At 51.4% G+C, this 21,523-nt stretch overlaps 9 protein-coding genes across 9 annotated transcripts; 3 read left to right on the top strand and 6 right to left on the bottom strand.

The window, feature by feature from the left end:
- Window positions 1-1,261: 1,261 nt before the first annotated feature.
- GCD11 (eukaryotic translation initiation factor 2 subunit gamma) lies at window positions 1,262-2,847 on the bottom strand (the record flags this gene model as incomplete). The annotated part of the gene is made up of 2 exons (XM_064873136.1): window positions 1,262-2,279; window positions 2,333-2,847. The coding sequence occupies 2 exons, from the start codon at window positions 2,845-2,847 to the stop codon at window positions 1,262-1,264; spliced, it is 1,533 nt and encodes a 510-aa protein (XP_064731794.1).
- A 368-nt stretch (window positions 2,848-3,215) lies between these two features.
- On the top strand, window positions 3,216-3,656 carry PMZ80_004713 (uncharacterized protein; the record flags this gene model as incomplete). The annotated part of the gene is made up of 1 exon (XM_064873137.1): window positions 3,216-3,656. One exon carries the CDS (start codon window positions 3,216-3,218, stop codon window positions 3,654-3,656), a length of 441 nt encoding a protein of 146 aa, XP_064731795.1.
- Window positions 3,657-4,497: 841 nt separating this feature from the next.
- PMZ80_004714 (uncharacterized protein) lies at window positions 4,498-6,219 on the bottom strand (the record flags this gene model as incomplete). The annotated part of the gene is made up of 1 exon (XM_064873138.1): window positions 4,498-6,219. The coding sequence occupies one exon, from the start codon at window positions 6,217-6,219 to the stop codon at window positions 4,498-4,500; it is 1,722 nt and encodes a 573-aa protein (XP_064731796.1).
- Window positions 6,220-7,533: 1,314 nt separating this feature from the next.
- KIP2 (Kinesin-like protein kip2) lies at window positions 7,534-10,446 on the bottom strand (the record flags this gene model as incomplete). The annotated part of the gene is made up of 1 exon (XM_064873139.1): window positions 7,534-10,446. One exon carries the CDS (start codon window positions 10,444-10,446, stop codon window positions 7,534-7,536), a length of 2,913 nt encoding a protein of 970 aa, XP_064731797.1.
- Window positions 10,447-13,527: 3,081 nt separating this feature from the next.
- On the bottom strand, window positions 13,528-14,331 carry FYV4 (telomere length regulation protein; the record flags this gene model as incomplete). Its single annotated transcript, XM_064873140.1, has 1 exon — window positions 13,528-14,331. The coding sequence occupies one exon, from the start codon at window positions 14,329-14,331 to the stop codon at window positions 13,528-13,530; it is 804 nt and encodes a 267-aa protein (XP_064731798.1).
- A 622-nt stretch (window positions 14,332-14,953) lies between these two features.
- KIN28 (TFIIH complex serine/threonine-protein kinase subunit kin28) lies at window positions 14,954-16,261 on the top strand (the record flags this gene model as incomplete). Its single annotated transcript, XM_064873141.1, has 1 exon — window positions 14,954-16,261. One exon carries the CDS (start codon window positions 14,954-14,956, stop codon window positions 16,259-16,261), a length of 1,308 nt encoding a protein of 435 aa, XP_064731799.1.
- A 189-nt stretch (window positions 16,262-16,450) lies between these two features.
- PMZ80_004718 (uncharacterized protein) lies at window positions 16,451-17,353 on the bottom strand (the record flags this gene model as incomplete). The annotated part of the gene is made up of 1 exon (XM_064873142.1): window positions 16,451-17,353. One exon carries the CDS (start codon window positions 17,351-17,353, stop codon window positions 16,451-16,453), a length of 903 nt encoding a protein of 300 aa, XP_064731800.1.
- A 1,261-nt stretch (window positions 17,354-18,614) lies between these two features.
- Window positions 18,615-19,376, bottom strand: PMZ80_004719 (uncharacterized protein; the record flags this gene model as incomplete). Its single annotated transcript, XM_064873143.1, has 1 exon — window positions 18,615-19,376. One exon carries the CDS (start codon window positions 19,374-19,376, stop codon window positions 18,615-18,617), a length of 762 nt encoding a protein of 253 aa, XP_064731801.1.
- A 509-nt stretch (window positions 19,377-19,885) lies between these two features.
- Window positions 19,886-20,517, top strand: FCF1 (rRNA-processing protein fcf1; the record flags this gene model as incomplete). Its single annotated transcript, XM_064873144.1, has 2 exons — window positions 19,886-20,025; window positions 20,073-20,517. The coding sequence occupies 2 exons, from the start codon at window positions 19,886-19,888 to the stop codon at window positions 20,515-20,517; spliced, it is 585 nt and encodes a 194-aa protein (XP_064731802.1).
- Window positions 20,518-21,523: the final 1,006 nt, after the last annotated feature.

The following is a 21,523-nucleotide window of genomic DNA, read 5'->3' on the forward strand; positions in this document are numbered from 1 at the left end:
GCTCTTCGACAAGTATCACACTACTCTCCAACATACATGAGCTCACCCTCTAACATCCCTCACCAAACCCTCACCTTACTTACATTGCTACAAGACCCACCTCAGTACCCCCAACTCCTCACCAGCCTGCTCGGCTCCCGCTCAAGTCGGCGCACACGAACCCGCATCCCGCGGGGGCCTCCTTGATTGAGATGGTGATTGTGTTTGTGGTCAAATGCCACATGGTACTGGCCACGAATATTCCAGAGTGCCAGAGAAGGCATTCGGCTACCGTGGGGGGCACCCACCGCTTGGCCGAATGGGTAGTATAGCATTCAAGCCGACTGCGTTGATGGGCCGTGACCACGCACGCATAGCACGGCCCAGAGCTCTAAAGATGAACATCATCAGATGGTAGTTATGATACCACATTGATCTCAAAGTAAATCTTCACCATATTCTGGTAGTGCGGAGTGGGAGCAGCGAAGTAACATGAATAATTGAGGTGAACTCAAGCCAGAGTCCACGAGAGTCAAGTCAGATACTGAAGCTCTGCTGGCCAACATGATCAAGCTGAAAGAGGAGATCGTGGCAAAGTAGGAGGAGCAAGCCACCGAAAGTTAGGTTGTAGCAGTGAAGTTGCAGATGAGTTTCAAACTATCAGAACGGATGGATGGGAGCTTGGAACTGGACTGTCAAGATCAGGACGGGAGAAGATGATCTCAGATACTACTGCAAGACCTAAACAAGATGATGAAGATGATCACACGAAACTTGGCCTTGGGCAAGTTTTACGATACTTCACTTTGCGCTCACTAGGTGGAACTCTGATCAAAGTTGTTTGGTATCATGGTGTGAGAAATGGCTAGGGGATGTATGTTCGAAAAAAGTTCGTCGATTGAAGCCATTGCTGGGATGCAAGAGAACACGAATAGGTGGCCTGGACCGATACGATACCCTCGGTGAGATACATAGAACTTCGAGGAACGAAGTCTGTCAGTGTGGAATTAAGCAGAGAAATATCAAGTCTGGAGGGCACTAAGGAGCAAAGCTGTTCAGCAAGGTGTGCATGGCAACTTGGAAATTGGGTTTATCTGGATCATTTGATGTCTTTCGTGTGCCTGCCATTCTACTGGGAAAGATCGTTGAATGTCTAATTCAACATTGCGGAGAGGTCGCCATATGCTCATTTCTCATGCAATATCGTCAGACTCTACATACTCACCATGACATCCTGCTCGAGCTCGCGAAGCCCACCAGCCATAGCGTAAGATTTGCCTTCCTAAGACGTTTCCGGCTCGACTGTGTTTCCAGCAACGATGTTCGCCCATCCGATCAATCGCCAATGCTTCTCGATTCTTCTCGACAGAGCCACCTTCTCACCAACAGCTGTGCATGCTGGTGTCGTCAACGCCAACTTGGCAGCATCAGCCTTCACACCCATGACCTTCGCACCTGTAGCCGTAGAGCCAATGTTAACCATCAATACTTCGTTCTTCGTGAGCTTCGCAACCTTGTTAAGCTTGCCATCTGCAGTCTTGACACCCAAAAGTCTTCTCAGGAGGAAGTAGTTGACCTCAAGCTCAATGTAGATTTCTGGTAGCTTCCCTTTATGACCAAGTACCTGACCGACCAATCGATCAGCACGACACAACGTAGGGTCGACTCTTGTGCCGACACCGATCAGACCACCCGGCACAGCAAACTTCAGGTCGTTGTGTTCGGCGAAGAGCGTTACGATCCTCGACATAATGGGTCGGCAGATAGTGGCACCTGCGCTATCTTTGCTGATGATACCTGGTCGGATCTCGATCTCGTCGTTGAGCTTGAGCACACCAGTCAAGATACTGCCACCAGCTACACCACCCTTCAGATCTTCAATCTCAGCACCAGGCTTGTTAACGTCGAACGATCGAATGACGATCATGTGTGGGGCGGCTGTAAAGTCTCTTATGGGCACTGGGATCTTGGTGACCAGATACTCGTTAATTGCGTCGATGTTGTACCGCAGTTGTGCCGAAATAGGAATGATGGGTGACCCGTCTGCGACAGTGCCCTTGATGAATTTTTGGATAGACTCGTAGTGCGTCTGAGCATCGTTCTGTCGCATCAGGTCCACCTTGTTCTGTAGAATGATGATGTTCTCAAGCTTCATGATTTCGATGGCTGCAAGATGTTCCGAGGTTTGCGGCTGGGGACATGTTTCGTTGCCAGCGATGAGGAGGAGAGCGGCGTCCATGACAGCAGCGCCGGACAACATGGTGCTCATGAGAATATCGTGGCCGGGGCAGTCGACGAATCTAGAGCACTGATTAGCCATTGGGCGGATATGTAATAGTCAAGAACAACTCACGAAAGATGGCGTAGCAGTCTGTATGTGCCCTTACAACCGTCTCTTTCACAGGGAGGATCAACCTCTTTCTCTGACTTATAACTCCGATAACATGTTGGTCTCGGACATTCTGGGTTGTCGCATCTGTAGATTTTCGCATTGGCATATCCCAGCTTGATTGTAATGTTTCGTTCTAATTCGTTCTTGAATCTAACAGTCTGCACGCCAGAGATGGCCTTGACCACAGTTGACTTTCCGTGAGCCACATGGCCAATGGTGCCAATATTTATTGTCGCTTGTCTTGCGATGATCTCCGGCGATAGTGGTGTAAGTTCTTCTACCTTCAGATCTTTTGGGTCTGGCTGTTCTGGCAATGTCGGTCTCTCGGGCTGCGATGGAGGAACACCACTGTTTCTGAGAATAGATTTAGGAGGCTGATTTGTCTCTTCGGGGTCTTCAATGTCGTTCTCGTCGCCGGGAGGGGTGCCGGGTTGAGAGAGCTCGTCATCCGACGGCAAGTCACCATTGGTAGCCATGATGGCGGGTGGAGGGGCTGTTGTGTAGGAGTGTTTCTCGTTGATATGCGCCAAAGGCTTGTCACCGTCGATCTGTTCGAAGTGATGGATGTTCACTTGCTCCCTGTAAATCACGCTTCGTTCTGTCGTTTAGCAATCTCGAAAGTTGTGAAGGTAGACACTTTGCTAGCCTGTGTCCTTGCTCAGTGGCTCACGAATTCCGAGCCAAGATTTCTTTTGACTCATGCAGGAAGGAGCGTCACGAAAGTCACGTGATAGCTACGGTGGACGTTTGTCTCCATGGCCTACCGTTGCTCTAAACAGCACGCAAACTATCTTCTCCTGAATGCATGACCGCACAGCTATGTGCTTCACTGCAAGAGCCAGGTATGGGAGTCTTCAATCGTCCAGTAGTGGGCCTTCTTGGCTTCTTTGCTGGGACGTTCGTACCAATTCTTCTCGAAGCTGCCGACGCAAGGTACCTAAGGCACGACAGAGCGTTCCGGACTCTATATCTCAAGAACAAAGAGAAAGCTCGAGAATTTGAAATGAAGGGCGACTTTGAGAGAGCGAGAGGATACGAAGAGAAAGCTGCGGCTTGCCAAAGGCAGCTCGAGCTAGTTCAGCGCAGAATGCAACTTTGGGCAGATTCCGAGGCGACCTTGAAAAATGCCAAGAAGGGTGCCATGGGCGACGAAGGAGCTCGAGAGAAATCCCGCCAACTTGCTATTCTGGGAAAGTCTGAAGGAGAGGGCTTCATTCGACGGAACGCTCCTCAAACGTTCCGAGACGAATTCGCCATGGACACCAAACCCAACAACGATAGATGATGTTTCATTCAACAGACAGTGCTCAGCCAGAACGACTGATCAAGCACCATTTTGGCAGCTGTAAGCATGATATTTGGCAGGTTCGACGGTCACCCAGTTGAGCGCCAGGTGTCTACGCGAAGGCCCAACTGACACCTGACATCGATGCCTTCACAGCCGGAGTAGTAGCCTCGAGGAAACAGCGATCATGGTAACAAGTGAAGCACGATTCGAACTTCCCAGAGAAGCAGCGATCGAGTCACCAAGGAAGGAACACCAGATATGGAGCCGAACACGATCGTGTTCTGGGAGGCCCCGAGACACGATCAAGCAATCTAGGAATGCACCTACATCTAAAAGAAAGGCAGCAATGCTGGAGGAGGTGCGCTCGTCTCAGAAGTGAGGCACGACCGATGGAATCGGGTGATGGCCGTTCGTTCGAGGGAGGCGCGACCATGTGGCTTAGTAAGGGGAGGCACAACTGTGCTCGCACGACAAGTTAATAGTAAGCGCGTCGTCGACATAAACAGCGGCGACGGTGATGATGTGGATGAGTGTAGTCAATGGGCTTGGAGAAGAAGTTAGTGGCTGGCTGGCGACCAGGCACGGAGTGTAGCAGAATGGGCTTGGTGACGGGACCGGAGGTGTACAGGCCAGTTCGCCCTACTGCCAGGCGCAGATACTGTTCAAGAATTTTTGTATGAAGGACGAATTCATTTGTTTTTCGACCTCATGCTGTCGTTGTGATGAGCACGTTCGATGTGGTATATGTTTCTATCTTGTTCTTTATGCCAATGTATATGCCGCTAAATGCCAAATATATGCAAGAATGACCGTAGATATGCGCGTTGATGGATTAGCATCACAGCTGTGATCGCCATCCAATCGAGTCTCCTTCATCGATATTCTTCCAGTGTCCTTTTTCGACCTGTTCCCAACCCATCATGACTGCCAGTATCCTACACCCTCTGCTCGAGACGGCACATACTAGCCTGTCACTCTGTGCTAGCACCGCCAGGTCCAGCAGATATGCTCGTCCAACGTAGTTTCGTAGCTGAAGTGCCTCCTCCGTTGGATTCGACCTGTAATCTCTGTGCGAATTGAATACATTTCCTGACCCTGTGCCAAACACCTCCTGCTCGTACTTGCTGTCTTTCGTCGGTAACGGACTATTCAAATTCTTCTGCTTCCGAGCGTTTTCGGGCACACCGAGGCTCCAGAATGAGTCTTTGAAGAAGCCTCTTTCCCAGCCGAGACCACCTTCCGTAAGCTGCTTGTTTGATGCCAACGAGATGCGTTCTTGAGCATGTATGGCGAGACCATTGAGCTCGGGATCGTGGTACATGTCGGCGTCGTCTGATGCGAGGATAAATGTGGAGTTTTGCTTCGAGCTCGATGTGGCCGATAGAAAAGTCGTAGTCGTGCTCTCGACGAGCTTCTGTAGGGCAGCCGCATATTCGGCTGGTGGGATGTAGCCTTGCTGATACTGAAATTCGTCGGGATGACAGTCGCCACGTCGGATATGTAAGCCTGCGAGTAGGTTCGACTCGCCTACTTCTTTGCGCAGCTGAGCGGTCCGGCTGGTGACATACAGCTGGTCGTCAGGTAGCAGCTTGAAAAGTGCTTCGTAGCCGACGTGCATCATGTCGAAAATCTGCTTGTCTGAGAACTTCTGATGGAAAGTCTCACCAAAGGTCCAATGCCAGGTCGCTGAAGACACGACTAAATGCTGAGACATACGAGGACAAGGCACTCGGTGTGTAGGTGGCGGTGGACGGCAGTTGGGCGGTGGTGGCTTTTGGAATAAGGACGAATATTTCCCGTAGGCGAAATGAGAGTCGTCGATGAAGAAAGCCCGCTTCTCGCGCTGAGCAAGACCATAAGCCAGCCATAGCCCGAGCAGAGGTCCACCAAGGCCTGCATCGGCGGCATCAAGAACATAGATCATGGAGGACTTGCAGACTGGAATCTGGCCGCCCGGCTTGAAAGACGGATCGAAGGGAATGAGATCGCTGAGTTGTGCTTCGGCGACATCAACATAGTTGGGATCCTGGTCATAGTATTGTAGATTCTGTACTTCCTTCTCGTTCCCTCTTAGTGCAGCGACATGCTCAGCAACCTCTCCCATATGTGAGCATATATCTTGATATTCTTTTGCAGGCAAAGGAAAGCCTCGATTGGCGGGTATGTGTATTGTCCACCTGGATTCCCCCGCTCCATCAGTCACTGCCAGCGGTGAGGAGTAATCCGGTAACTGTGAATCCTCCACTATCTCGTATGAATGGCCGTCCGCATGTCTATACACTTGTTCTGTGACTTTGTGCTCTACCTTTCTGAACCATGAGAACAGGTAAATTGCGCCTGTGAGAATAAACAGCCACGTCAAGAATCGTAAAGTCCTCCTTGTGTTAAGTGCTGGCGGCTTCTTGCCATGTCTGGGTAATATCGAGGGTAATGCTGGAGAGGGTAAGGGGCTGTGGAGGAGGAATTCCTTGAATGCTGAATTTTGACTTGAGGATTTGGGGACTTGAAGCAGTTTTGGAGGTTGTGCTCGGCTTGCTAATAACATCCTTCTCTCGGGCATAAAGTTCTGGTAATGTATGTGTCGGCTCCTTTGCAATGAACGTCTATGGTTTCGTTATGGTCGTTATTGTTCGTTTCTCGTGGTCATGTCTGTTGGTAAATCTTAAAGAACGAGTGATTGCGACTCGCGAGAGTGAATGTATCAAGAGCACCAGGCTCTGCTTGCTTGAAATAGGGATTGACGCTGTGTAACAATATCCAGTCGCATATGCAATGATAAGAACGATATCCAGTCGTGTCTGCAAGAACACGAAATGTGACCAGCAGCGGAGAATCAAAAGAAGACGCAGTCCTCTACAAAAGACACGAAATGCAGATCATCGTAACGCTGTCCAACACCAAAGAGGTGTGATCAACGGGAATAAGGAATACTCTGTGCCATGAGAGGTCGACGAGAATTCAGGACATCCGAACTCAGTCGTCCGCCGAGCCAATGGACAGGGTCTTCGGGACGAGGGAAGCGGAACCTTGGACGGAACGTTAGTCGCTTCGGGGAAGGCGCGATCTTGCTTACCCGACTCACCCCCTGACACCCGCGACTCGCTATTGCTTCGAGAGGAAGCCTGAGTGCGAGATTGTACAACTCTCTACGTGCTCATCATACATTGTTGTGCTATAGGTACCTCCCTCTATGCGAGCTCGAATGTGTGTGTTGGGCTCGAGGTAGAGTCGAGACGTATAGAGGGGCAGTTTTCATGAGAAGCCTAGCGGCATCGTGAGACAAGGTGGATCAAGGATCGCTGTGTAACGTTGTTATTCGTGCTAAATGCCCGTCTGAAACACACCTTGTCCGAATGCTGTAACCAGTGAGGAGGTCTACTTCTGATACCTGCCTCGCCTGGCTCACACATGCAATGCTTGATGAGAAGCCAGAGAGATCTTGGTGTAGCCAAAGCACATCATGCAGGCGAAGCTCGGTTCAACACTGGCAAACACCATGGTATTCGCATTGCGATATAGCTGAAGCTCAAAATGCCATCACTATACAGATTCTTGATCATCAGACAATAACGAGAACACCAGGGTGCCGAGTAGTACTCCCCATCCCTCTTAGCCTCTACATCAAGTTGCCTTGAACATCCTTCTACCTCAACAGATGAAAACTCCCAGCAACGATAGAATGCAATGTAACCCCAGATGCAAATTTCAAATAGCGAGCGTCAATATCCTTGTTCGCGTCAAGGCGCACAGCGTAAGCATCCTTCATGATAGCTCCATGCTAACAATAACAACATAGCGGTGAAAATAAGGTATATGGTCATAGCGTCGTAAATTTGGTTCCTCATCCTATTCCTTCAGTTCAGAAATCTGCCGATCATGTTGCAGAGACCGGTTCCTCCATCGAATCTCGTTCTCGGATCGCTGAGATCATGTTGTTGAGCGGTGGCACAGACTCTGTATGAGCGCTCGACGCCCTCCTAGAGTGTCGTCGCTGGGACGATGTTGATCGAGGCGGCACCCTTACAGATCCGGATTTTCCCTTGACAAGATGTCCACTCTCCACCTTATCCTGAATCATTTCATCTAGCATCTTCGACATCTCGTCGACTGATCTGCGCTTCTTGTCGCCGTTCTTCTGCGGCAGGAGCAACGTCAAAGGACTGAGTCCTCCTGGAGAGGACTTGGTCGGCTCTGGTAGACTCACCGATCTTACAGGCTCGCTAGCCTCTCCATCTAGCTGAATGTGCAAGCCTTTCTTTGGTTTGAATTCCGCAGAAGAGCTCTCGGGTGTCATGTCGGCTATTGATCGCTGGCGCACGGCAGACCTTAGTGCAGCTACTGTTTTCTGGAGATCTGCGATGGCAGCGTCCTTTTCGTCGAGCTGCTTCTGCGTATCAGCATCGTCCTGCATGGCCCTGCTAAACCCCATCGACGTGCGAGAATGACTTGACCTTCGTGCTTGCAGTAGACGCTTCTCCAAGGTTGCAATGTACCGATTTTTGTCCTGGAGATCAGCTTGTAGTGCTCGATTTTGCGCTTGCAGAGAAGCCATACCGTCACCCAACTCGCCAGGGTCTTCATCATCATCGACTACAGGTGAGAACGTCGGCGTTGCTCCCATAGAGGCCATCGATGGATGTCGGCTGACTGTAGGCCCCAAGGTGCCCAGCGTGGAATGACTGGCTGACGACCTGACGGACCTCGTTGGACCGATATCTCCCATAGTGCCTGTCGAGAGTCGCCCGTGGTTGCCCAATGCTGATGTCATGCCAGAATTCACACCTGTCGATTTTGAGCACAAGATTAAACGGTTCAAGTGCTCAATTCGCTCCTTCAATGCTGTTCGGGCAAGTTGCATCTCTAGCATTTGCTCTTCGTGACGGTTCGCAGCCTCTCGTTCCAGTTGGACCTCTTCTACCTTCTCCTCTTTGGCGTCAGCTGACTTCTTCTGAACCTCAAGCTGACTTCGTAGGGTCGCGATTTCACTTCGATACCTTTCAAGAAGACCCGCGTTGACACCAGAGCCCACTTCTTCAGTGGCCTTCTTAGCGTGGCTGACAATATTGTTCTTCGCTCTAGCCGCAAACTTGAGTGTGTTCAAAGTTTCCATCGTATGTGTCGTAGCCGCAGTGGAAGGTCCAGATGCTCCGATCTGGATTGTGCATAATATCGAGACCAATGAGCTACCTGAGAGTGCTGGCTGTAGCAGCCTGGTCAGCTTGCTGTCCCGATATGGCAAATGTTTGCCGTCTTTATCGATTGGGTTGCCGTTCTTGTCCTTGCTGGTGAGCTTTGAGATGACAGTGCCAAGCGTAAGCAGGGATTTGTTGATATGCGCGCCTTCCTTCTGGCGCTCCTTGTCGTCTGCGGCTCGCTCAGACCCAGCCAAATCGATTAAGCTTAAGGTCGAGACTCGTACTCCACTCGGTAGCATGCCAACTCTTTTGCTCTCAGGAGAACTGCCGCTCGCAACTCTCTCCCTGCTTTCAACCACAATCTGGACAACGGCGTGACTTCGCGAACTCCGCGCGTTCCACTGCGTGCTTCCCGTCCGTCTTGCAATATCACCTCTATGAATCACTCTCAGCAATTGTGTTGGGCTCTGCACGATTTCTTCCTTCAAGGGTGAGGCATACACGCCTCGCCTGCTATCTTCCCGAAGTTTGATCTCCTCTTGTGGCGTGGAGCCACCATTCGCAGGAGTGGCGAGCAGGTCATTTATCTTCTCATTGTAGATTTCAAGGTAGCTGACCCGGAGTAAGAACTCTCTTTGAGGAGTTTCGCGTATATATGAGAAGATATCGGTTATAGCGCGCGGAATGATACCTGAATTTGTCGTTGTACCTTGCATAGAAAATGTTTTACCTGTTCCGGTCATACCATAAGCAAAGACGGTTCCATGGTAGCCTTCCATCACCCTGCGGACGAGTCTCTTGGCGGCGGAATCGTAGACTCTTGCGTTGTCGTCGTAGGTGCCGAAGACATTGTCGTAGAGATAATCTCCTCCTTCTTTTCCGCGATAGGCAATCAGTGAACGTCTCCCATCGACCATCCATTCGCCCTCCGTCGTACTTTGGTCATGACCGCTGCTATCCGGCCTGACTCGCACACTGACTATCACATTTCCTTTGTGTTCTTTGCCTTTCCCACCTTTGGGAGACTGAAGTTCTTCCGCAGCATCTTTTGGACGGCCTCGATCATCATCGCCTTCTTCAATAGTGGTGGCATTGGTCGAATATGAGCCATTAGCGGATGAGCTGCGACTCTGCGGAGGTGATGGTACACTAGAAAGTCCGTCTGAAGCGCGCTTGTTGTCGACAAGCGGGACTGCAGAAGATGAAACGCCTGCGTTTAACAGCGACGGGGTGTCGGACATGCGATATAGAGCTGAGCCATCGCTATGCCTTGGTGCCTTTTTCAGTTTAGGTGTGGTGGAGGCACTTGAGTGGCCGGCTTCAGATGTTCTCTTTCGCGGAGATGCGGATGGTGCAAAAGTAGCAGATGTCGGTGACTCCGGCGGTTGTGGAAATTGACCGATGCTCACGGCCTTGCGTAGCGTCTGCACTGTAGACAGGCCTGTTCTGCCATTCTGTATATTCTTGAGGGTCGGCAACTCGGGCGTTGACGAAACACCTTGGCTGCTGGGTATCGCTAAGGGCCGAGATGGTGTCTTCAATCGCGAAGGTGTCTGAGGTAGGCTTTTCCTCCCGTGCCTCGATTGAGGAATAGGCGGGAGGGCAGAGGTAGGCGGGTCGGCAGCCGGCCGTGAAAGGACGGGCAGTGACATGTTTGTTCGTTTGGTATCCAGTCGGTCTTGTCCCAGCTGTACCTCAATCAACCACCAACACAACCAATCCTTCGTGAGAATTCATGCACGATATTGAAGTATATGCTCCGATACAGTTAGATCCCTTCAAGATGGGTGCTGTCTTCGATCGTCCCTGCCCTTCGAGGTCTTAATGAGTGAGCGAGGAAGGTATGACAAATTAGTGGTAAGTTGCTGGAAGCTGATGCAAGCTACCGTCGCCGTCAAAGATGGTGGGCGATTCCGCTATCGCGTCTATTACAGTATGAATGTCCTTAATCGTTCAGATCGTTCGAGGAACAATACGGCAATACTCTAGATCTCGGCTGGTAGTGCACACTGAGCGAATGCGAGGTCAGTGGCAGCGACACACATAGATGTTGATGATGCAAAAGGTGTATCAGCAGAGCATGGACCTTCCTTTGACTGACTTCTGACAGCCCGGGGAATATGTCGACGTGCAGTATCCCTATGATCCCTGCACCACAATTGCTGGGATTGATCGCAGATAGCGTGGTCACTTTTCGTGGGCTCCTTACAAAGTGCTCTTCCGGAGTGCAGACTGGAGTGAGAATTCCTCCCTTCCTCGAATTCTGTTGGAGGAGCAGTACTACAATGTGGACTCGGCCGCGAAACGGGACGAACTGCATCGCTGATGGTCGGTGGTCCTTGCAGGATTCGAGTCGGCGCTGCTCACGACCCAACTTAGCGCAAATTAGTGGCTGATCTAACCTTTTAATGCCTAGATCACCCTCCCGATGTCCCTGGTTCACACTTTTCGTGCTTTGAAAGAAAGCAGGCACGCAAGCCGCTAAACGTCAAAGGGTTTGCTCTTATTCGTTAACTCCCGTGGCAATCTGCCAGAACTCTGGGTGCCTCCCCGCTGCGGCCGTCGACATCCCTGCTATCTGTTGCTGCATGCACTTGAGGTCGTGCTGATGCAAGGCTTTGCAACTCAAAGTAGACTGATTGGATCAATGGCAACGAACCATCACCGAGATATGCACAACTCGGTGATCATCAACAGCCTGCTCACGAGACAATGCGGTCGGGCATAGAATATTGAAGTCTTCTGCCGTTTATGTTAATACTCGATATGAGCTTCAAACACATGACCCTTGATCCTGACACGGCGAGCATTTTCGCTTGAAATACCCGACCTCCTCGTCCTTGCTGCTCCACCGTTTGACGAAATGACAGAGGCCCTCGCTTGCGCCTGACATGGACAAGGGAGAGCAGCTATCACAGGAGTACAGAGTTACCTAACAAGTACTTTCACAGACGGAAGGACAAGAACCACGAATTCTGGCTTTCCAGCTTCGGAAATCACGCACGGCTCTCTAGATTATGATGAAATATCATTTTTGCTTTTAATCATAATCCAAGCCTCATGTTCATAGCTACCCATGCCTCGATCTCAATTTCATCAAGCGTTGCAGGAAATGCCTGATGTCCGCACGCCACTTGAGCCAGGGACACCCCGGTCGTTCGATTTTATCCCACAAGAGCCTAACCTTACTTTCCTCGACTCGGTAACTTACAGATACATGTGATTCCACACTTCACTTCTTGCAAGTTCTGCTTCATCTATCAAACCATCAGGTGCGAGTTACAGCCCTATCATCATGCTCACAGAATCAAGCATCGTCCTCGTCCGCAGCGACAACCAAAAATGCCTGAAGTAGCTCATTGAAGGCGTTGCCCAGCCAGGGAGTATGAAGAGCTGCACATCCTCGACACTTATCTAGCGGCAAAGGCTCCTTCGGGCCTTCCCAAATGCCACAGCCCGTCCGCGAAAACGTCGAGCCAGCCACTCCAGCTAGAAACTGTCTCAGTTGATACTCGTTCTCACACTGATCACAGGAGCTGATACTAGAAAAAATTATACAAATATCTCTCACGCGATGGTGTATCGATACCTTGCACCAAAGCATAAATCACGAAGAACCCTAGACCATGAAAACATGTGGTTGACACTTCGTGTTCGTCACGACACCGAGCTAAATTCATCGGAGATTTATGCAACCCTAGCGTTCTCCTTTCTTGCCTCAGCTAGAGTCAGGATTCGTCCGCTTTCAACCTCATGCAATTTGACAAGGATGATCGAGAGCACAGAAAGTTCCACAGCTCGATGTCAAACTCACGCGTCACGCATTAAGTTAACATACGAGTACATCATGCTTTCGATACCGCCGAAGGGATACACGCGGGGGCCTCATGATTAAGATGTCAAATAATGAATCACTGATTGCGAGCACCCACTGCTGACATGCGAAGAGTTCGAGAGCACGCATATCGATATGCGTGAGCCGTCTCAAAGCCTCTTAAGGCTCACTTGCCGCAGGTAGCACACAAAAATGCCTATGGCAGACGATGATGCTGTCCAGAACACTCCTGCTCTCAAGGACTGTTCCGCTACGTTCACCGGGACCACCACATAATCGACTCGCCAGTCTCAGAACTCTCATGCTGGATCACACGACTTCTCTGGGGCCGTCTGACATATATTGCTTCTGTATCAACATTCGTGGCCTGCCTGTACCATGGTCCCTTCCGGTAGGCCCAGAAGCAACTCAAAAGTGCTCTCGTTAATATACACATCATTCCTCTCATCGCCCCATTCGTTCGGAGATCATGCCGGCCCAATGACATATGCATTCGCCGAAGGGCATCGCAATGACAATCGAGGATCACGCCGATGACTGGGTCGATGACCTTCCAGCAGCGCCATGCTTCGTGGTGCTCTGCAGAACTGTACGTCCGTCATGGCACGTAAGGCTGGACCGTCCCCAGAACAATGTAGTGGAACCTGCAGTCGCAGAAGCTGAGCACAGACTGGTAACAGTGGCCACAAATCCAGAGTGAACAGCTTCTCTTGGGACCAGGGGCCATTTAGAACCATTCTTGTACATTTCGAAGGAGCGCAGCCTCACGGCGCTACCCTCTGACAGTGCTCTATGATATCGTACAACACTCCCTCAATAGCGAATTGCTCTAATTGGCGTTCACTTCAGTCACCATAATACTTCCATACAATGTACAACCCATCTTCCCTCGAATCTCTTACCTCGCCGTCCCAGCAGCCTTCCTATGCTCCGCAACCCCCATCTTATGCAAAGTCTCAGCCCGTCTCCTCTCACCCCCAAACACCTTCTCCCCCAACCTATCCTCCCACATCCCCTCCTTCACCTTAACCTGCACCACCCCCCCATGACTTCCCTTCACCGGCAACGCAAACGGCCCACTAATAACATGCCCATTCACAAGCTTATAGTCCTTCGGCTTCTTCAGCTCATTCGTACTCTGTCCCTGCTCAATCACATCCCTGTAGCTCTTACTCCCACTCGGCACATTGAGCACCAACTTCGTCATGCCGGGTGTTTGCGTCGCGCTCACAAAGGACGTCGGACGACTCGATGGGACTTCACAGACGCGGAGTTCAGCCGTCCCGTCATGGACGTACTTGAAGTCCCCGCCTACACCGTACTCGCCGTTGCGGAATTTCTGGCGCCACCGGAGGAGGTATCGTCGCGTTCTCGCAGGCTCGATGCCTGCGTCTTTTAGTTCCTCGGAGGACATGGTGAAGAGTTTGTCCCAGGAGGGAATCTTGGAGGTTTGGGCACTTAGCCCGCGGCCGATTAGGGTGAGGAAGGTTGGGACATCGGGGACGAAGGGGGTGGGTTTTGGGACGGAGAGTTTCTTGGTTGGTTTGGCGGATTTGGAGACGGAGCGCTGTTGTTGGTATTGGTGTTGGTGTTGGAAGTGTTGTTGCCGTAGGCAGGGTGTGCAGATGTATCTTGAATGTGATGCTCTTGAAGGTCTGAGGAGGGTCTCGAAGAGAGGAGATATCGATTTCGAGGTTGCCATGTTGACAGACTATTGTGATTGAGGGTGCGCTCGCGGAGCACAGCTCCTCGCTAGAGTCCCGTGGTTGGGAGGCCGGCTTCGTGCTTGCCTATCTATCAGCCGGCAACGCCAATATGGGTTCCTTGTCGTTGTGCTATATGCTGAAGCTGGTTCGTGGCGCACAAGTCGATGGTTGCCGGCTGATGCTTTGATTCGCGTGCCAGATGCGTCCGGGGAGCACTTCACGAACAAAAAGTTGCGGAGTTCAAAAGCGGTAACATGCCAGCACGTGACGGTGGTGTTGCTGCCAACCACGACGACGACGAAGGCACCGAATGGCTTTATGATGAGACGTTGTGGCCTAAAGTCTTATCGCCAAATGACAAAAGCTGATGAGCTTGGAGACTGGCAGAATAAACAAAAGTAAAATCACAATGTTTGTGGTTGGACAACTCAAGTATATAAAATCAACATCTGCCTCCCTATGAAGAAGTCCACCACAAGTGTGCCCGACAAGAACACCCATTATCCACCAGAGTCAAACACATAGTTTCTACGTGCAGCGAACATCCCGAAAGTGAACTTCGTTTGAAGTCATCCATCATCTCAAATTCATCTCGTGTTCGTTCAAAACACCAACACTATGGCTCCCTCAAAGGCGGCGGCACCGTCGCCCTTACAACCCCTCTCGCCTTCAATGCAAAACACAACATCCGGATCACCCCTAGGCAAAGCCCTGCCACTAAGGAAACCCTCGATGAAAGAAGCCATCCCGTCACCCAAAAGGCCCGCACAGCACCAACCAGAACGATCGGCACACAACTCACCCCAAGCAAAGCGCCGCAAAGTCGAACCAGACTACGACATGGCCGAACAAATGAACCGCGATATCGCAAACAAGTACGTCAAAGGCAAGGAACTCGGCCAAGGAACCTACGCCGTCGTCTACAAAGGCCACCTCAAGTCCGATCCAAGCCACATCGTCGCCATCAAACGATTCAAGATAATCCCGGACATGAAGCGGGACTTCGGCATCGGGCCCGACACGATCCGCGAAATCAAGTACCTGCAGGAACTAGTCCACAACAACATCGTGCGCATGTACGACGTCTACGCGACCAAAGACGAAACGATAAACATGGTCATTGAGTTTTTTGCGTGCGGTAACCTGGAGGACATGATCCACAGCAAGATGTCCTACGGCCTAGCCGACATCAAAGCCTGGATGGGCATGTTACTCCGCGCTGTTTACTTCTGCCACTCAAATTTCGTGCTACATCGGGATTTGAAGCCCGGTAATTTGCTCATTGCGGAAGATGGCGAGCTCAAGATTGCGGATTTCGGTCTTGCGCGGTCGTTTGCTGGGCCGGATCTGAATATGACGCCTACGACGATTACGCTTTGGTACAGACCGCCTGAGTTGATGTTTGGGGCGAGACATTATAGTGGGCAGGTTGATGTGTGGTCGTGTGGGATGATTCTGGCTGAGTTGTTGATTAGGCGTGCGTTTATTGGGTTTGCTGATGAGGATATGGCGCAGGAGACGAGGCAGACGGTGCTCGGCCAGCTTGATCTGTTGAATCAGTCGTTGGGTACACCGAGGGAGGATAACTGGCCGGGTGTATCGAAGTTGCCGGACTATGTTGAGATGGAGCCGTACAAGGCGCCGGCTGGCAAGGGAGAGTTTCGAAGGTGGTTCAGTAACATCGATGATGTCGGCTTGGAGCTGTTGATGTGGACGATGACCTTTGATCCGAGGAGGCGGCCGAGCGCGAAGCAGTGTCTTGAGCATGAGTGGTGGCAGACTGAGCCGCGGCCGACAGATAAGGAGCATTTGCCCCGGAAAAGGCCTGATGAGAAGGAGGTCGCGAAAGAAATCGGTCTCAAGCCTGGTGTTGTGGATGAGAAGTTCTCTGGAGTCGCACGTAAGCTGGATTTTGGAGCGAAGTAGCCTGCCCGGTCGGCTACATCGTCTTTGGTTCTTTCATCCGTTCGATTCGGGCTGTGGTCGCTCACGTCAAGGACCTTGGAGATCTTTTTTCCTCGAGAATGCCATTAAAGTCCTAGGTGATGCGTCTTTCAACCTGTACTTCATTCGATTCTCGTGTTACAGCTTCGACTCACAAGGAAACACCCCCTGTCAGCTACTCGTAGGCGCGCTCGTCAATATGGTCTCCGGCTTTATTCCCATCGCGCTCCAAAAATGCGAGCTATCCAGCCTCCTGCCCAGCCTCTCATTACTCCTAGGCAAACTCGGTACACCCTCCTCCTCCATCGCCTCAGCCAGCCACCTCGTATACTCAGGCTTCTGCCCATCCGCTCCAGCTCCAGCCTCAGCTTCCCTCTCCAGCTCATCCGCCCACCCATCAATCAACGCCCACCAGTCGTACACCCTCCCATCCGTCACAATCCACCTTCCAGCCTGGAAACCCCGCACCATAGCGACACAAGCCCTAGCCACATCGTCCCCATGAATCAAGTGCAAGCTCGCCTTCTGCTTCAGCTTCTCCTTCGTCTGCGCTACCCTCTTCACCCAGCCCGATGGGATGCGCTGGTCACCCCATAACCCTGCTAGACAAAGGACTGCTGCGCGGCCTTCGGCGCTCTGTAGGAGGTAGTCCTCTGCCTCGGTGCGTGGTGTATGCTTGTAGTCACTCTTGTGGTTGTGTAAAGTGTTGCCTTCGTACATGCCTGTACTTCCTAGTAGGATCCAATGCGGAGTGATTGACCCTGTATGCGTCTTTATGTATGTGCCTACCAGCTTCCGTGCCGCCTCAGCCCCTTCGACCTTGAACGTGACGATCACATAGTGCGCTGCGGGTAGTTGTGCATAGGGTTCCTCGTCTTCTGAGTCCGGGACGAACGCGAAGGGTATGACATTCGAGGCATCATATTTGCCTACGCAGAAGTCCTTGAGTGCACCTGTTCGTGTAGTGACCGCGTAAGATAGGTTCTCTTTCTCGAGGAGTGGGACGAGGAATTGTGAGGTCCAGCCGCCGCCTAGGACGAGGACGTCAACGACGCGGTTAGACGCTGAGCTCATGGCGACTTGGTACCCTGTTTCTGCTTGTTAGTGACCTGTGTTCAAATGAACTGACGACACGGCGGGGAGCTGCGGTGGAGCACATATTAGCGGAGGAATTCTGAGTTTGGCTTTCGCCTGGGGGTGGGCCGGAGTGCATCCATCGCTTCATTTATAAAAACCAGACTTGTGCATAGCTCTTAATGATCCGGACAAACTACATCAGCGTCACTAGTTGAGTACCATCAAAGCATACAAGGCTCCCCAGTATCTGAACTGCATGAAGTATTCGAACCCGCCTGTATTCAGTTCGACGCGGCGGAGATCTTGGCGGCCGCCTGGCTGCTCCGATCCCATCGGCCCTTGTCCTCGCTAATCTAGAAGGATCATCTTGCTTGTGACTTTGTAAAAGTTCATACATATCCATCCGTGTTCATACACAAACCACAATGGAACCTGTTGGATCAACCACGAAGACTATACTTGCGATCCTTGGACGAAGTTTCGTTTCTGGACTTCTGGCCACGGCCTTTACTTTCTACGTTTATATCCCAATACGTAAAGCGTTGGGACAGCACACCTGATGCCTTCAAGATTGCTACGCGAGTCTCTTTCCCTATTCGACGTTGTAAAAAGCTTCAGTTGATGATTGCAAGGACGGACACGGCTGCATTTCAGGGGTTGTGGTTTGCGGTCCCTTCAGCAAGTTCTGAACTGCATGGAGCAGGTCGGGTTGTGATCCACGAAGGAAACGGACAGGCCTGGGTCTTCCGAGAGGCTCGACCTTGCTGCCGGAGCTCAGGTGCCGAGACACATCTGACGTGAGTGCTGCACCGGAAATGCATAAATATCGCATCTGAAAACTCCTGATCGCTATGGGATATGCATGTACCACATCGTGGATAACTGGACCTCGCTGCACACCTTGGACTATACGGCTCGGTGTCATTGGCTTTTCCTCCCTTCCAGCGCCAGAGCGTGTCTCAATGGGCTTGGGGTAGACCGGACTGCTGGCAACGCCAACAGATGGGAATTTGGAGACGCAGTTATCCGACAGAGAGGATGAGAACAACTGGTTCAATGACTGAAAAGTAGCTGAACAAAGACGCTTGCTTGTATTGTGCATGGGACGAATACCCACCATTCCTCGAGTATTATCCATCCACCTTGAGAATGACATAAAACCACCTGAACACCGCAGCGCCGTACCGAGACCTCCCTTGAAATGCTCAAATGCTATGCTGTAGATCGTTCCATTTTTAACCATCAATCTCATACCCAATTAAGCCCTGCTTGCATCCCTATAATGACCCGCCGGCAAATGACTATTCCTCGAATCGCTCGTACTCGTCCCGGGCCTAATCATAGAGTGCCTTGCCACCTCCGCGGTCGGCGAGAAGAACAAACTAGGCACACTCGAGAAATTCTTCGGTAGGTGGCCCAGATCCTTCATATCGTGCGCCGCCTGTTGCGTCGGTTTCTGCTTGAAGTCAGGCAGGGGTGTATATGATGCTTTTCCGCCCACTCCGGCGGCGCCTTCTCCTCTTCTAAATCTCCTGTTTATGCTCCACGATGTCAGAACCCGCCATGCGATGATTAGTAGGGCGATGAAAGCTATGCAGGCGCCTACTACGATGAAGACGAAGTTTTCGGGTAGATTCGTTTTCTGCATGTAGGGCGCGTTTTGTGTTGGAGGGACTGTTGGTGCTGGGTAGCTGAAGTAGCCTGAAAGCGTGGGTGCATCACTGATGAGGGCTGGTGCGCCACTGAGTGAAGGGATTGAGCCCGTGGCGCTCGCTGATGCGGTTGCGCTGCCTAGGGATGGGGCATCGGTGAGGGACTGGCTTTCTGCTACGGTTGGGCTTGCTGAGGCCGAGGCTGATTCGAATTCTGATGCTGATGCTGAAGGGGAGTCGGTGGCAGATGCCGATGCTGAGTCCGTAGCGGAAGCAGAGTCTGTTGCGGTGATCGAGCCCAGGACATTGCTGAGGTTCTCGCTGGCGGCTGCGATTGGCTGAGCGGAGGCGGAGGCGCTGTCGGACATGGTGGTCAATATGTCGCTACCCGCGTTGACAGCCTATGCGGCGCGATATAAGATTGAGTGAGTGACTGAGTACGGGTCTAATTTCTGGTTGTTGAACAGATACTGATTGAACGAGAGACTGGTATGCAGGGATGGTGAGGTCGAGGAATGGCCTAACAGGGTCGACGTGATGGTGGGAGAAAGGTGAACTGCAGGAAGGAAGGCGCAGGTTGAGAGACGACTTCCTCCGGGCGCAGCTGAAAACAGCTACGCGTTAAAAGCGAGTGGATACCATGACCCCTGAACTCCCGAACTACTGGTCAGAGTTTTTGCTTAGCGCCGGCTGCTTGCTTTATCGTTTTGGGCTTAATGGCCAATTGCATTGTGGAGAGGGGGCGCTAAGATTTTTAAGATCGTGCTATCGATAGAGTCCTTGTACTGTATCGATAGTCGAGAAGTTCAAGGTCAAATTGTCGCCGCCGCATTCCTATAATTACTTCCGTTCGATACTATCCCCGACAACTGCAGTGATGGGTGTACAGAAGAAGACTCGCAAGTTTGCGACAGTCAAGAGAATCATCGGCCAACGAGATGCGCGCCTGAAGAAGAATCAAGGCAAGGCAGAAGAGGAGAGTAAGAAGAAGAAGGACGACGAGGTTATACGAGAGGTGTAGGTAATTCTCTAATGATCGCAATGGCATTACTGACTCTTATTAGCCCTCAAGTATCCTCAGCGCTCTTCTTCCAGTACAACACTGCCCTTGTCCCTCCCTACAATGTCCTCGTCGATACCAATTTCCTTTCCCATACTGTGCAGAAGAAGCTCGAAATGCTACCTACGATGATGGACTGTCTCTACGCGAAGTGCATCCCGATCATATCGGACTGTGTCATGGCTGAGCTGGAGAAGTTGGGTCAGAAATACAGAATTGCTTTGAGGATCGCACGAGACGAGCGCTGGGAGAGGCTGAAGTGTGGTCACAAGGGTGTCTACGCTGATGATTGCATCGTCGACCGGGTGCAGCGGCACAAGATCTATATCGTTGCCACCAATGATCGAGACTTGAAGCGACGGATACGGAAGGTGCCTGGTGTGCCGATCATGAGCGTTGCGAGAGGGAAATATGTGATCGAGAGACTCCCGGATGCACCTGAGAAGTGAGACGCCAGAGTCGCAAAATAGAAATAGGCCGAACAAGCAGGGGAGGGAAGAGGGCTCCATATGTGGTACTGTTTTCATGTGTCGCCGAAGAAGTCTTGTCGCGAGACAACCCATTACCAAACACTGAAGGATACAGCTCTGCGCTTCAGAAGGCGCCAGCTCTGCCAATCTCGAGCTGAATCCAGTACGCCAAATGACACCACTCACTGAGCGATCAACGCATAATAAGCTCGACTACCACTCCAACCCAGTAAAGCCATCCCAACACCAGAGAAGATGAACATCGCCGCCAGAACTCGGTTGCGTAAATGGAAAGCATCATCTATCTCGTGCTTCGCCATCTTACGTTGGTGGCTATGGTAGTACCTGTCGTGGTCGGAATTGCCGGAGAAGATCTTGGTATATGTTTGTCGGTCGATGAGGAAGAGTGAGATGAAGAACGAGATGACGAGGAGTGGTGTTGCGACGAAGCGCGAGAAGAGCGATTCTGTGGTCACTGAGGACGCTGCTGTTGAGGCGGCTTTCGGGGCTGGCATCGTGGTTGATGGGAGGTCGTGTTCGTAAGACAATGCTCGCTAGCGTTGGCTGTTGGGCAAGCTGGGCTGCGCAAGAATTTGTGTTCAACGGAAGGTACACAAGAAGACCCTGTGCTGCCGTTCTCACATCTCTTGGATCGGGACTATATGTTGCTTTCTGCAGTATCAATCGTGGTTAAAGCACTTGTCAAGCAACAGAGTTTGAAGAGTCTTGTACTGATGAGTAAGCGACGCCACGCAACGCCCAGCATTTCAGCCATGCATACCCGACCAATGAAGCAGTGACGCTGGCCTTAAGGACGAATTCCAACACAGGAGCTATGGTTGTCCTCTGACCTGGATGTACACACAGATTTACACTACGGCTGTGTTCTCAGGACTGTGTTTTAGGAGCTTTCCTGCTTGGAGTGAAAGACATCCAAACCAAGAAATCCAATATCTAAAAAGTAATCTATCTAAACCCATTTCTA

The sequence above is a fragment of the Knufia obscura genome, assembly GCF_036327395.1.
Source record: "Knufia obscura strain CCFEE 5817 isolate CBS 148926 chromosome Unknown scaffold_4, whole genome shotgun sequence".
NCBI lineage: Eukaryota > Fungi > Ascomycota > Eurotiomycetes > Chaetothyriales > Trichomeriaceae > Knufia > Knufia obscura.